At 37.7% G+C, this 15,873-nt stretch overlaps 1 protein-coding gene across 2 annotated transcripts; it reads left to right on the top strand.

Moving 5' to 3' along the window:
* The first annotated feature begins 2,001 nt into the window (after positions 1-2,001).
* Positions 2,002-15,405, top strand: DDX20 (DEAD-box helicase 20). 2 transcript variants are annotated; one of them, XM_081306871.1, is made up of 13 exons: positions 2,002-2,321; positions 2,496-2,844; positions 3,364-3,458; positions 7,074-7,242; positions 7,881-7,995; positions 8,112-8,254; positions 8,403-8,541; positions 8,643-8,701; positions 9,899-9,981; positions 10,527-10,632; positions 10,771-10,872; positions 11,324-11,393; positions 13,499-13,620. In XM_081306871.1, exons 2-12 carry the CDS (start codon positions 2,544-2,546, stop codon positions 11,362-11,364), a joined length of 1,353 nt encoding a protein of 450 aa, XP_081162997.1. In that variant the 5' UTR covers positions 2,002-2,321; positions 2,496-2,543; the 3' UTR covers positions 11,365-11,393; positions 13,499-13,620. The 2 variants fall into 2 exon arrangements, with proteins under 2 accessions (XP_081162997.1, XP_081162996.1); XM_081306870.1 differs by lacking the exon at positions 11,324-11,393 and having other exon boundaries at positions 2,007-2,321; positions 13,499-15,405.
* Positions 15,406-15,873: the final 468 nt, after the last annotated feature.

Genomic DNA, 15,873 nt, shown 5'->3' with positions numbered 1-15,873 from the left:
ATCTCTAGACTCTGTGTTGCATCTTACCAGCACTGAAGATTGGTTATCAACATTGTTACAGTTTATATCTCCTGAAGAATAAAATTTTAGTGATTTGTTTTTATTTATAGGAATATAATTTATTCCCATCACTGCGATATTTGTGTCTATGAAATATAAACAAAAAATGCAATAAAAGAATGCCTATAAAACTATAAATGTTATTTTTTGGAAAGTAGTTTCTTGGAGAGCCAGTTCTTTGACATTGGTGTGAGTTCTACAGAACCACTGTTGTACGCATGAAGACTCAGTAGCAATTTTTCAGCAAGAAAGTGTCAGTCATTCAATTTGCTAGGTCTACTAAATGCCTGGTCTGGGCTGGAGAGCTTGGGGTGACAAAAGTGCAGTCCTTAAGAAGCTCATTATTTATTTAGTAAGAGGCGCAGAGAAGTAAACAATAGACCATGTAAGAGCCAAACTGGATTTATAGCATAAAAAGCCTGGAGTGGGGATAAAAAAGTGCATTACAAGTTCAAGGCAGCCTGAGCAACTTAGAAAGTTGCTCTTAAAAAGTCCATCTTAAAATAAAAAGAACTGGAGATGAAGCTCAATGGTAGAATACCCTTGGGTTTAGTTCCCAGTACTACAAACAAACAATCAAACTAAGTCACTTCTTAGTTGGGATACAGCTCAATGGTAGAATATGTGCAAGCCTTGGGTTCAATCTCCAGGACCAAAAAAGGAAAAAAAGAAAACGAAGTCACTCTAGTACTGTGGAGTTCATAGGCTAGGATGGAGAAGAAACTCTGGGGAGGAGGTTTTTGTAAGAATTGGGGTAAGGAAAGTGCCTAACATTGGGTGCCTAACATTGGGCAGATGCTACAAAAACTGAAAAGGAATGAATGAACCATTTGGAGGCAAAATTACCTGCTCAGTAAATTAATTTTAGAAAGAGGGATAAAATGCAGAGTGAAGAATGGTTCCTAGGTTTGTCATCTATGGACTAGGAAGATGAAAGAAGTGGGATGTTAAGAGGAAGATGGGAATTTTAAGTACCATACACTCATATCATCTCCCCTAATTCATATGGATAGTGGACATTTTCTAAATGTTTTGCAAATTTCTAAGCAAAACACATATATGTTCAGTATCCTCTTCCAATGGGATGAACATGCCAAGGCCTTCCTACATCAGTTGGAATGTGGGCTGTCACTCTGTGTGAGAAACAAAGACTAGGATTATTAGGACAGAATGGGGTTGGATGAAGTCTGTCTATTTGGTACTGGGGATTAAACCTAGTGACTCCCTAACCATTTAGTTACATTCTCATCCTTTTTTAAATTGTTTATTTTGAGGCAGGGTCTCCTGGCAGGCCTCCAACTTGGAATCCTGCTGCCTCGGCTTTCAGAGTAGCTGGGATTACAGGCATGTACCACAGAGCCAAAAGCAGAGAAAATTTAATTTTATAATTATGTATAAGATTAAGTTCCAGAAATAATTTAAGTTTAGAATTATGACTAAGACTTTGTTAAAGGAGCTCAGTTAATAAATACTGAGTACTTACTGTGTGTCAGATTTCTATTTCCTTGTCCTCACTAAGTGGGGGAGACAGACAATAAACACATATGATTTCAAGTAGTTAGAAGTATCAGAAAAATAAAGAACAAGGGGATAGAGAGAGATGGGAAAGGCCAGGGGGCGGGCAGGATCCCTAAGTTATCCTAGGTTTTAAAGAAAGTTCTCTTTAAAGAAAGATCCCTTTGACGGGTGATATATAAGCAGAAAGCTACAGTAAGGTAAAGGGCTATGCTAGTTTCCCATCCCGAGACATGGGGGAGAAGCAGCACGTACAAGACAGGTTACCTCCGAGACGTCCACTAGATGTGTAAACCGAGTCGTTGAGGAGGCAGGGGGATGTACCACCCTGGAGTTTAGATATAAGTTCCAGCTGGGATTTGGGAATTGCCAGGATCCCACTTCGACTTAGTTTGATCAGAGCTCGCCATTTTTTCAGTGCTAGGGGATGGGAGCACGGAGATGACAGAGCTATAACGAACAGGGGTCGACAGATCTTGTTCTACTCTGGGGCTTCTGAGAGCACTGAGAGGGCAGCGAGGCGGGGTGCCGAGAGGGGAGCATTCCGGAAGAGGTTACCGCAGCCCAAGAAGCCGGGGCCAGGAGAGGGGCGAGTGACGCGACTGGTGCGTCACAAGGTGCGCGTAGTGAGCATCGCGGCGCGGGCGTCAGGCCCGGTGGGCCTGCCTGGAAGAGGGCCGGAGGCGGACGGCGTGCCCACCGCGGGGACACGGCGCCCTCTGCAGACCGCGGGAGGCGACACACCGGTAGTTCGTTTTTCCTCCCCTCCCCCTTCCCCAGGCCACATTTTTTTTTCTGTTAAGTGTTCACCAGTCTGTGTGAGCCGTCGACTTCCGTCCCTTCCCTCCACTTCCAGGCCAGGCGTGTCACTGTCTTCGCGGGAAGAGTGCCAATAAAGTTTTTCCTCTTCTCGCTCCCAGGAGCTCCGCCTCGCCCTAAGTATCGCGAGATCTGGTGGCGGGGCTACCATGGCGGCCGCATTTGAAGCCTCAGCGGCCGTAGCAACCGTGGAGACCGTTATGTCAGGGGAGCAGGTGGCCGGGGAGGCCTCGGCCCTGGAGCCCACTCCCGGGCCCGTGCGGAGCCTGAGGACGGCTCATGATATTGGCGGTCCGCGGACCCGCACCGGAGACGTCCTGCTGGCGGAACCCGCAGACTTTGAGTCGCTGCTGCTGTCGCGGCCGGTCCTGGAGGGGCTGCGGGCGGCCGGCTTCGAGAGGCCTTCGCCGGTGCAGCTAAAGGCCATCCCGCTGGGGCGCTGCGGGCTCGGTGAGGGCGGGGCCCCCGAGAGTCCTCGAGGGCGGGAGGAAGGGAGGTCGAGAGGCGGCTGCGGCTTGGCCTGGGAAAGACCCGCTCGGCGCCCGTGCGGGACTCGGCCTGGCCGAGGCGCCAAGGGCACTATTGAATCTGAAGATAGTTTAGACCCTTTCGCGCTGACAGGTGGTTCTGTTTGAGAAGATCGACTGTAGAGGTCTAGGGAACAAGCATGCTTCTGGATATGGCCTCCTGCGGAGAGTCAACTAAAACTAAAGGTGCCCAACTGGGTCATCTCTCGAGACCGTTCTGGTTCTCTTGTCCCACGTTGGTACCTAAGCTGCTTCAGTGCGTACTGGCTAGTGAAGATTTTATATATATATATATACATTTTTAGTTATATGTGGACCCAATACCTTATTTATTTTTATGTGATGCTGAGGCTCGAACTCAGTACCTCATACATGCTAGGTAAGCGCTCTACCCCTGAGCCACAACCCCTGGCCCCTGATTTTTTTTTTTTTCCTTCCTCAGATTTAATTGTTCAAGCTAAATCGGGCACTGGAAAAACCTGCGTATTCTCCACTATAGCTTTGGACACTCTTGTTCTTGAAAACTATAGTACTCAGGTGAGTTTAGCTCAGAGGATTTAGAGGTGGGTGTGTTATGTGTACTTTATCAAAGGTCAGATGAAATATAGAAGTATAGCTTCTCAGAGGTAGAAGTGAATCTGATGAATGGAATTAAACCGTATGAAAAAGTATTTAAATAAAGTAGATATTAAAGTCGTTCAGTGATGATAGTGTGAATAATTACCAAGGATATATTATTAGTGTTTGAAGTTTGAAATTTCCTGTTATTACCATATCTTGAGGGATGTGAGGTAGTGTTTGACTTGGTTCATAGTATTGTGATGCTTTACTATACAGATGGTCTTAAGTTCTGTGAATGTATCATACTGATCTCATTTTCTAGGTTGTCTTGGAGTACATGTAAGATCGTCTTACCCAAATTATGAGGAGATCTGGGTTTGGAGATCAGTTCTTTGACAATAATTTGTTACACACTTATACTACATATAAACAGAATGCCAGATTGTCTTTATAGTTTTACTCTGAAATTTAGTAGTTTTTGCAGATGTTTATTTCAAGTTCTCAGTCATGTATATCTGATGATGAATTTTCAACAGTTGTTTTTAACCTGGGATACCCATATTTATCATCTAGGAAGGTTTTTTAGTCCTATCATATATTTACTAAATTCTGGGTTATATTGTACAAAGGAAGGCCTCCTACTTCCTAAGGTCCTGGCATCAAGTCAAATGCAGAAACCTTAAAAAGGTTCCATATAAGACTCATATTTTTTGTTTAAGATCTTTGCATTGTCAAAATTAAACACTTTATGTGTGTATGTGTGTCAAAGTAATACTAATTTTTGAAATTTGGAGCATCCAGAATAATTACAGAGGAGTACTAGAAAACAAAACTTACCTATAGAGAATATTAACCGTTGGCATTTTTTTTTTCCTAGTCGTTTTTTTTAAAGCAATTTCTTCTTTTCATGTAGTCTTACCTTCTTCTCTAGTAAGTACGTTGCAGAATTTTCACCATGGCTCTTGAGGCCTTTTGGGATCTTGTCCCTGGAATTAGCTGTCTGACCTTCACTTTCCCCCAAATCTGTCCAGCCTCTTGGGCCTTCTTGTTCTTCAGGTACTGTCTTAAGGTACATTTGTTGTACTTTGCATTTGTTGTTTCCTCTTCCTGAAATATTTCCCATGGTGTCACACAGCTAGCTCTGTGATTACCTTTAGCTCTCTTAAATGTTACCTCCTTGTCATTTTTTATATTTATTGTTTAATCTCATCATCCCAGAATGAAAGTGCCAAAAGGTCAAGGACTTTAGACTTTTAACTGTTGATTCTCCAGCAGCTAATATGTTGCCTCAACCAAAGTCTTATTTTTATTGAATGAATAGATGAATGAATGGTGTGTTTTCCCTTGTCAATTAAGAACTCATTATTTTATTCTGTTAGAGGTATATAGTTATACATAGTGTTGGGTTCATCCCAACAGACAGACATTCATGGATTTCGATTTCAGTTCATGATTACCACTCATTTTTCTCCTTCATTTCCCTCCTTTCTCCCATTCTCCTTCCTCTGTTAGACTTCCTTTCACTTATCTATTAATTTATATTTGATTGATTCTTTCTACCTATGCATAAAGGTGAAGTTCCCTGTCATGCATTTCTATATGCATATAACATGATATTCTAAGAATTCATTCTACATTGTCTCGCCTTACCCATCCTTCCACTCTGCTTCTTGATCTCCTTCTACATTACTGATCTCTTTATGTTATCCTGTCCTTTCTTCCCCCTTTTTTTATTGCACTCTAACTTTCGCATATAAGAGAAAACATTTGACCTTTGAATTGAGTTTGGCTCATTTCACTTAGCACGATATTCTCCATTTCCATCCATATACTGGCAAATGCCGTTATTTCATTCTTTTATGGCTGAGTAGAACTCTATTGTATGTATATATACTCACAATGATTTCTTAATCCATTCCTCCATTTATGGGCATTTGAGTTGATTCCATAATTAAACTATTGTGAATTGTGCTACTACAAACATTAATGTGACTGTATCTCTGTGGCATGCTGATTTTAGATCTTTCTTTTGGGAAAATACCAAGGAGTGAGATAGCTGGATCATATGGTGGTTCCCATTTCTATATTTTTAAGGAATCTCTGTACTGCTTTCCAAAGTGGTTGTACTAATCTAAGGTCCCACCAACAGTGTACAAATTTACCTTTTCCCCCACAGCCTCACCAGCATTTATTGTTTATATTCTTGATCATTGCCATTCTGACTGGAGTGAGATAAAATTTTAGTGTAGTTTTGATTTGTATTTCCCTGATTACTAGAGATATTGAACATTTTGTCATGTATTTGTTGCCCATTTGTGTTTCTTCTGTTAAGCAGCTTCTGTTTAGTTCTTTTACCCATTTATTGATTGGGCTATTTGGTTTTTTTGGGTGTTAAGTTTTTTGAGTTCTTTGTATATTTCAAATATTAATTCCCTATTAGAGGAGTAGCTGGCCAAGATTTTCTCCCATTCTGCAGGCTTTCTTTTCACAGTCTTAATCATTTCCTTTGCTGTGCAGAAGCTTTTTAGTTTGATGGTATCCTACTTACTGATTCTTGGTTTTATTTCTTGCCTTTTGGGGATCTTGGTAAGCAAGTTGGTGCCAGCACCTGTGTGATGGAGTGTTGACTCTGTGTTTTCTTCTATCAGTTGTAAAGTTTCAGGTATAATTCCTAAGTCTTTGATTCATTTCAATTTGAGTTTACAGAGTGAGAGATAGGGGTCTAGATTCATTTTTATACATATAGCTATCCAGTTTCCCAGCACCATTTGTTCAGAAGGCTATCTTTTCTTCAAATTATATTTTTGGCATCTTTGTCAAATATCAGATGGCTGTAGGTATGTGGATTTGTCTTTGTTTTCTATTCTGTTTCATTGGTCTTCATGTCTATTTTGATGCCAATACTATGCTGCTTTTGTTACTCCAGCTCTTTAGATCAGGTATTGTGATGCCTTCTGCTTCATTTTTCTTGTTTGCTATTGCTTTGGCTATTGTGGGTCTCTTATTCTTCCGAATGAATTTAAGATTTTTTTTTTCTAATTCTATGAAGAATGTCATTAGTATGGGGATTGCATTGATGGGGATTGCATTGAGTCTGTATATTGCTTTTGGTAGTATGGGATTTAGACAATATTAGTTCTGTCTATCCAAGAACGTGGGCTCTTTCCATCTTCTAAGATCTTCAATTTCTTTCTTCAGTGTTCTGTAATTTTCATTGTAGAGATCTTTTACCTCTTTGGTTAGATTAATTCTCGAGTATTTAAGTTTTTCTTTTTTTGAGGTTATTGTGAATGGGATAGTTTTTCTGATTTTTTCCTTGGTTGAACACTGTTGGAATATAGAAAAGCTTTTGATTTTTGGATGTTGATCTTGTATCCTGCTACTTTGCTGAACTCATCTCTAGAAGTCTTTGATTGAGTTTTTTTGGGTCTTCTAGATATAGGGTCATATCATTGGCAAATAGAGATAAAAACTCATCATTTTAAATGATCATTTAAGTGAAAAATAGTACATCATATATGAATGCTAGTTATGTGCCAGTTATGTGTATTTATTCCTTTGTCTTGTTAAAGGTGTTTTACATTTTTGTAGATTTTGATCTTGGCTCCTACAAGAGAAATTGCTGTACAGATACATTCTGTTATTACAGCCATTGGAATAAAAATGGAAGGCTTAGAGTGTCATGTCTTTATTGGAGGAACTCCATTATCACAAGACAAAACCAGACTTAAAAAGTGTCATATTGCTGTTGGATCTCCTGGTAAGATATCAAGACCTAACTGGGGTTCTTAAGGAACCAAACACTTTAATAACAGTAAGGATATAGGAATCTTTGATAACTGTGATATTCTTTTTGTTGGGGGGATCTGGCCCTCATGGCCCTCATGCATGCTAGGCAAGTACTCTACCACTGAGCTATATCCCTAGTCCCAATAATAATTTTTTTGATTAGAAGTGAAGAGCATTAGACCAATGAGACTGATATATGACTGGATTACCAACAGAATTTATGAACTCCATTCCTAAGGATATTTGAGTATACATATGGGATAAGCTTCTGAGAAGAGAAGATATGAGATGACTTTTTGGAAGCCCCACTAAACCATGGATTGCAGTTATTCTTTGGCCTCTTTATTAATCATTTGGTCATGAATTACTCAGAATTGAATGCTAGATTTGATAGAAATGGCATTTATTTTCCTTTTTTTAATGTAAAGGGAGGGAAAAAGTGGGCTTAGGCAAGATCAACACATTAGATTTCTTAGATTGTTTAATGTATAAGTGAATAATGAGAATTGAGTCACAAAATTTAGCATTACAACCTGTGAATGGAGTAAAACATTGGAGCAGATTTAGTACATCATAAATATTTCAGTGTGCTTTTTTTCTGGAATTTAGGGAGAATTAAACAACTCATTGAACTTGACTACTTGAATCCAAGCAGCATTCGTCTCTTTATTCTTGATGAAGCAGATAAACTTTTAGAAGAAGGCAGCTTCCAGGAGCAAATAAAGTAAGCAAAATAACTAACTTGACTATAAGAATGGTACCCCAAAGTATCTGTCTATATCTTTTCTAGGTAGTGATTACTGCCTGAATGATTTCCATGATATATGTTTTATTTTGCAGTTGGATTTATTCTTCTTTGCCTGCTAGTAAACAGATGTTGGCAGTATCAGCTACTTACCCTGAATTTTTGGCTAATGCTTTGACAAGGTATATGAGAGAGCCCACTTTTGTAAGATTGAATTCCAATGATCCAAGTCTCATAGGTATGTACGGATTTTGGGTACTTAACATTTTTAGTTTGTTCATGATATACTGGAGCTTTTCCTTGCCTAGTTGGCTTTAGCTGTTTCATAGTTTTTAGGATATAGCAAATGTGTTTGTTTTAACTGATGACTCTTGACTTCTTTGTAGGTTTGAAGCAGTATTACAAAGTTGTCAATTTGTACCCTTTGGCACATAAGATTTTTGAGGAAAAGGCTCAGCATTTACAGGAACTCTTCAGCAGAATTCCATTTAATCAAGCCTTAGTCTTTTCTAATTTGCACAGCAGGTAATACAATTTAAAAGGTCATATGGGGAACTTCTGGAGTGAAAGGAAAGACATAGGGCAATATTTGTAAAATTATAAACTATTATGTTATTTTTTCATAGAGCGCAACATTTGGCTGATATCCTTTCTTCTAAAGGCTTTCCTGCTGAGTGTATTTCAGGCAAGTTCATCTCTTATGTTAATTTTTGTTTAGTATATTGACTTGAAGTCTGCCTCCCTAGTCAGAAGGAAGTACCACTTCATGAATTGTCTTGTTAATGACGTTGCCCTGACTCTTCAGTGTAAAGGCTATTTCAGGCTTATTTTTCACTGGAATTAGATAATATAAGATCCTGATTTTATTAAGTAGTAACTTGGTATATAGTAATAAATTAGAAAACTAGTATTCAAAGAGACTTAATTTTTATTAGAATTTCTAAGTTATATCCACAAAAAACTTAAATCTATAAAATAAAGTTTGTTATCCTAAAAGAGTTTGTTTCTTGACATTGTTAAAATGCTAAGAATTGCTAGCTGAATTGACTTTTTGTGGGTTTTTTTGGGTGGTGGTGCTGGGGATTGAACCTAGGGTATTGTGCATGCTCGGCAAATGTTCTACCACTAAAGCTATTCCTTTAACCTTTGAGTTGACTGTTTATGGTCTTGTGGAAGGCAAAAGTGATTCAGTTCTTGCCTCAAAGTTATGTTATTATTGCTGACCTAATAGAAATGAAAGATTTAAAGGAAATTTTAATTAGTGAGATCATTTTTGTAGTTCTCTCTTTTCTTTTTAAATATATTTTTTAGTTATAGATGGACACAATACCATTATTTTATTTGTTTTTATTTTTATGTGGTGCCAGGGATCAAACCCAGTGCCTCATGCATGGTAGGTAAATGCTGTACCACTGAGCCACAACCCTGGCCGCTCTTTTATTTCTTAGCCTGTTAGGTTGAGCTTGTTTAGTGTATCCTGAAGTACTAGGGAGTCTATTTTCTAACAGGCTAATATTTGGGCTCTGGATTCTACTTTAACACCAAATTTACAAAGGATTGATTAAAGTAATTTAATTTTTCTAAGAGTTATTTGTTATACATCATATATAACTTTCCAGATGTAATGCTATATCTGCAGGCATAATCTGGATACCATTTAAAATTAATTTTTTAATTTCAGAAAATTGCCTAAAGCATATTTTAAAAGATTCTGACTTTAGATCTTAATCTAAGTTTTCCCAGGACAGAATTAATTGTGACTGATGTATTTAAAGTATTAGGATTGGGAGTTATGTCCCTTGCTTTTTGCAGATTTGGTAAATATGTATTGTGTTATTGTTTTTATATGCCTTTTCTTTTCGGGGGGGGCGGATCTTTTTAGGCAACATGAATCAGAATCAGCGTTTAGATGCTATGGCTAAACTGAAGCAGTTTCATTGCAGAGTCCTCATTTCTACAGATTTAGTAAGTTTACTGATTCTGTTTGGATAACTAATTCATTTTGACATGTTCTATTATCAGATCTAAAGATCTTGCTTATTACTTTATGTGTATGTGTATATCTAACAAGAATGCCAGAAGATAATTATCTTTCCAATTCTGGGGAAAACATTTCCTTAAAAATGACTTTAACCACTGGGTGTGGTGATGCATGTCTGAAAACTCAGCAACTTTGGAGGTTGAAGCAGAAGGATCACAAGTTTGAGGCCAGTCTCAGTAACTTTGTGAGATACTATGACTAAATAAAAAAGGCTGGGGATGTGGCCCAGTGGTAAAGTATCCTTCGGTTCAATCCCAGTACTGCCCTCTGCCACAAATAAATAAATAAATAAATAAATAAAGTTTTAGTCTTTGTTTTTGAAATTAGTTATCAGGAATAGATTTTCTTTGCTCCTAAATATTTTCCTCTTCTTAATTTGGCTCTTGGTTATATTTAAAAAATATAATGTACATTGGTAGCCATGCTATAATTAATGTAGACAGATAATTCTTGTCTTCTTCAATTCAAGACTTCCCGTGGAATTGATGCTGAGAAGGTGAATCTGGTTGTAAATCTGGATGTGCCATTGGACTGGGAGACATACATGCATCGGATTGGCAGAGCTGGTCGTTTTGGTAAAAAAAAAAAAAAAAAAAAGGAAAAATGAAAAAAGTTTGAGTGTATTCTTTAATGGGAAGAATCTGTAATGTGATAGGTGGACTTGGAATGTCATGTGAAAATGATTTACTACCTAACACTCCTTCTGCTTTTAGGGACATTGGGACTGACGGTTACCTATTGTTGCCGGGGAGAAGAAGAAAATATGATGATGAAAATTGCCCACAAATGTAATATCAATCTTCTTCCTTTACCAGGTATAATTTTCTGTGTCATTTTGTTGTCATAACAATTATAGTGATGATAAGTGTAAGATAAATAATAATAGAATGCTTATGATGTGTTGGCTATTATTCACAGTACTGTATGTTAACTTAATTCTCAGTACAGTCCTGTGAGGTTTGTACTGTTGCTTGCTTTTTGTAGATTAGGACATTCAGGCATAGACAGATTAAAGAAGGTGTTACAGCTAAGTATTGGGAAAAGAATTTCAAGCTAACTAATAGCACATGAAAAATGGAAAATATTCTACTATATTAGCTCTGTTTTTTTAAGTTAATGGCCTTGCAATTTGGCTTTATTGTTTTTTGACATAAGTGAGGTATTTTACTTCCTGTAAGCTGTTATGAAGGTAATTCTTGCCATATCCTCTTTTTGTCACCAAGGGAAGGAATAGTATTTTTTTTTTTTTAAATATTTATTCTTTAGTTTTTGGCGGACACAACATCTTTGTTTGCATGTGGTGCTGAGATTCGAACCCGGGCGGCACACATGCCAGGTGAGCACACTACCGCTTGAGCCACATCCCCAGCCCAGGAATAGTATTTTTAATTTGAATACTATTTTGAACAATTTGAATGTTTTTCTTTTGATCTTAGTGGCTCATTCTGTTTTTAAAGTGTCATCTTGGAAATAGTAGATATTTGAAACTTAATGATTTCTTAAAAACAGTCTTAAAAAACTTTTTGAGTGGAAACATGATTTGATGTGCATGTTGTAGTAAATGTACACTATAAACGGTATATATAAATGTTTACATACACATTGTGTACGTGTGCATGTGTGTGTATATATATATATATGTATGTATGTAAAACTTGTAGAATGTGGGATGTGTATTATTGAACAAATAGAATGTTATTGATTCTATATTTAATTTTGTTAGTTATTTTATAATATTAGATTAAGCACAGATCTTGGATTTCTGTGGATTCTAGTAATTCTGGCTTGGTAATAATTCATTTTATGATTTTTTTTTTTTTTTTTTTTTTTACAAATCTCTTTAGTTGCCCTAAGCTTATGTACTGATTTGTAAAATGTTTTAGAATAGGTATCTTTTGGTTCTGAATCAATTCTGTATTGGTTCTAAAACTGTCAGTTCTTTCTATGTGTAAGTCTATTGATATGGAAAAAAAATTGAAACTTGGTAGAAGAGCATTAGGACTTCTTTTAGGATTCAGTATCATAGCATCTAATGATAAAAATAAAATTTGCCTTTGGATGCTAGAAAATGATATATTTGGATCTTTATGTAATGTGAACAACCCAGAAATCATGAGAATGATATTCATCCTCTTAGGTCTATATTAGAATGGGAACTTACAAAACTGTTCAGATGAGTTACCTATGGCAAGACAAGGAGGGAAATTGGCCTGTATTTTAGGCCTAGATAAGCAAGGGATGTCATTTGAGTAGGAATCAGAGTTTTAGTCAGAGTCTGTTCATCAAAGGATCAAGAGTCTTCATTGAAGAATCCAGACTCAAGAGATTTAGTGTGTACACATACATGGGACATAAACAATAGATAGTAAAGATCTTTATGAAGCAGGGGCTCAATATGTCTTTTCTGCCTAAGATGAAAATCAGTCACACTTTGGGAAGGTCTTGAGTATATATGTGGAAGCGAATTGTCACACTTGGGGAATAAGCCTTAGAAAATTGAAGGTAGCACATTTTTAAAAAATTAGAAGTGTATTAGTACTATAGTTCTTTTCAGTTATCTAGCCCCCCCTTTTTTTTCTGTAGAGGATTTCTCTTCACTGTTAAAAGAGAGTGTTGGGGTATAGGGTGGAATATATAGGTGGGTAGAGTTATGGTTGAAGCTTTGGAGAGCACAGTTCATTTTCTAATAACTTATTTGTGTGTCAGCAGTAGTGAGATAAAGGAGAGGGACTGAAGAGAGAGGAAGGATAGAAAAGATGAGAAACTTGGTGCAGACTTGTTCATCACTCTGAGAATAAGCTCTTTTTGAGAAGAGGTGGAGTAACTACTGCTTAATAGTATATACGGGTCTTATATCTTCCTCCCTCCCTCCCTCCTTCCTTCCCTCCCTCCCTCCCTCCCTCCCTCCCTCCCTCCTTCCTTCCTTCCTTTGATTGAACTCAGGGCACTCTGCCACTGAGCTACATCCCCAGCCTTTTTATTTTTTGAGACAAGGTCTCACTAAGTTGGTTAGGGCCTCACTTGCTGAGGCTCTTCTCAAACTTGGCATTCCTCTTGCCTCAGCCTCCCAAGCCACTGGGCTTATAGGCATGAGCCTTTGCACCTGGCTGAAATGATGCATGGTAACCAGTAATTATAGGATATATCTGAGTTCATCAAACTTTCAACAAGTGATTGATAGATATCTGTCCTTCTTGACCTAGAATAGAGTGACACATAGTGGGATTTTTGAGGAAATTGATAAGACTTAATTTCTTAGGTAAATTCCTTTATTGCACGATTGCTTAATTGTTAAAAATATTAATATATTAAGTTTCTTAGTACGTTATTTGCATATTTTGTATTTAAACTTACATGACCATGGAAAATGTATAAAATCATTGAGAAAATGCTGGTTGAGCACAGCTTGAGAATTTTATATATTTTTTTTCTTTTATGTAGATCCCATCCCTCCTGGTCTGATGGAAGAATGTTTGGATTGGGATGTGGAGGTTAAAGCTGCTATGCATACATATGGCTTAGCAAGTGCACCTAACCAGCCCCTAAAAAAGCATATTCAAAAAATAGATAGAGCCTTTCAAACTCAGAAAGTTCATGGTAACCACGTAGCTTCCTCTAGAAATACTTCTGTATCTGCATTATCAGTCAAATCAAAAGTTAACACCAAACAAAAGCTTCCTGTGAAAAGCCACTCAGAGTGTGGAATTATAGAAAAAGCAACATCACCAAAAGAAATGGGGTGTGCCATACAAGTGGAAGAACAAATGAAGAATTCTGCTCAGACCCCTGTGGAAAATTCTACCAGCAGTCAGCAACAGGTCAAAGAAGCTTTACCTGTGTCACTCCCCAAAATCCCTTGTTTGTCTTCCTTTAAAATCCATCAACCATGCACTCTGACTTTTGCAGAACTAGTAGAGGATTATGAACATTATATCAAAGAGGGGTTAGAGAAACCTGTGGAAATTATCAGGCACTACACAGGTCCTGGGGATCAGACTGTGAACCCTCAAAATGGTTTTGTGAGAAATAGAGTTACTGAAGAGAGAGTACAGGTATTGGCAAGTAGTAGCCAATCTGGAGACTCGGAGAGTGACAGTGATTCTTACAGCTCAAGGACTTCTTCCCAGAGCAAAGGAAATAAGTCATACTTGGAAGGCTCTTCTGATATTCAACTGAAAGAGTCTGAATCTACTCCTGTGGATGGCCATATCTCTTTAGAACAACACCTGAATGGAAATGATGCTTCCAATCCAGAGGAATATCAGGAATCACCTGAAATCCAGGTAAAGGCAAGGCATAAAGAGGGGTCAAACCAGCGAGCTAAGCAGAGCCGGAGAAACCTACCTAGGCACTCTTCCTATCGACTACACACAGAACCCCAGGAAGATGATTGGTATGATTGTCGTAGGGAAGCACATCTAAATTTTTCTGATACCTACCAGGATTATGAGGAGTACTGGAGAGCTTACTATAGGGCATGGCAAGAATATTATGCTGCTGCTTCTCAGTCGTATTATTGGAATGCTCAGAGACATCCAAGTTGGATGGCAGCCTATCACATGAACACAGTTTATCTACAAGAAATGATGCGTGGTAATCAGTGATTATAGGATATATCTGTGTCCATCAAACTATCAAGTAATTGATAGATGTCTGTCCTTCTTGACCTAGAATATAGTGGCATTTTTGAGGAAATTGAAAAGACTTAAGACTTTCCACTGGACCCATCTATTTTTCACATTATTTTGACTAAGTCCAGGTGTATTCCATCTTTTTTTTTTTTTTTAAACAAAACTTCTTTATATTCTCAAAAGAGAATTTTGGGGGCATAGAGCTAAAAGTCCCAACATGCCATTTTCCATAAGCTATTCCCAAAAGAAACATTTAAAAAGATGACATATATACCACTGCTTCCTTAAAAAAATAAAAAAAGTAAAGATTTGAAAAAGTAGTATTAATCTGTCTGTGGAGTTCTTTACACAAGACTTGAGCTGCATTCTTGTAGAAATTTGTAGCATGGTAGATAGATCTTTTAGGTTCAGGCAGGGAGGAATATTTAAAGATAGCTTTATGTTTTCCCAAAAGTACTTGATTTGGTGTTATTTACTTCCAATAAAAATTTTATTACTAATAAAAACATTTAGCTTAACATGTTGACATGTTATCTTTTTAAGTCTTTTTGTTCTTGAGATTGTGAAAACTATCCACATTTTTACTATGTGTTTACATCTTATTTATGTTGTAAGAGTGGCCATCTGTCTTATTTATGTTGCTCAGGTAGAGGAGCAGTTTTAATATGTGTTGGATTATTTTTGGATTAGTATATTTGATTATTTTTTATTTTGATAGAAGCTATAGGTGGGCCACTGTTTCTCATTCTAGAAGCAGAATTCTGAATGTTAATTTTGGAGGGTTCATAGATCCCCTGAAGAACATTTGTGGAACCCATTAAGAACTGACCTGCTCTTCTAGTAGGTAAGGGGAAGTTGTTAGTGCTGAGTATTTTGTGGAAGCAGAGTTCGTCCCTTTTTTTTTTTTTTTTTTAAAGAGAGTGAGAGAGAGGGGGACAGAGAGAGAGAGAATTTTTAATATTTATTTTTTCTTAGTTCTCGGCGGACACAACATCTTTGTTTTTATGTGGTGCTGAGGATCGAACCTGGGCCGCACGCATGCCAGGCGAGCGCGCTACCGCTTGAGCCACATCTCCAGCCCCGAGTTCTTCCCTTTTTAGCCTCTTAGAGTGTCTTCATCTTGTCTCTTTATAGAAAAATTCCCTCAGTTTTTACCTTTAATGCCAGGATCCAAGGGGAGCTGTC

The sequence above is a fragment of the Spermophilus citellus genome (assembly GCF_964194105.1).
Source record: "Spermophilus citellus genome assembly, chromosome: 9".
In the NCBI taxonomy this organism is placed as follows: Eukaryota; Metazoa; Chordata; class Mammalia; order Rodentia; family Sciuridae; genus Spermophilus; species Spermophilus citellus.
This window is presented reverse-complemented; position numbering and strand designations above follow the sequence as displayed.

What these genes read in the sequence shown, in the direction of transcription:
- DDX20 (XM_081306870.1), top strand. Translation starts at nt 2,544, where the DNA reads ATGGCGGCCGCATTTGAAGCCTCAGCGGCCGTAGCAACCGTGGAGACC. An exon ending in TTTTCTAATTTGCACAGCAG is followed by an intron (nt 8,542 to 8,642) that starts GTAATACAATTT and finishes ATTTTTTCATAG; the next exon opens with AGCGCAACATTTGGCTGATA. An exon ending in CAATCTTCTTCCTTTACCAG is followed by an intron (nt 10,873 to 13,498) that starts GTATAATTTTCT and finishes TCTTTTATGTAG; the next exon opens with ATCCCATCCCTCCTGGTCTG.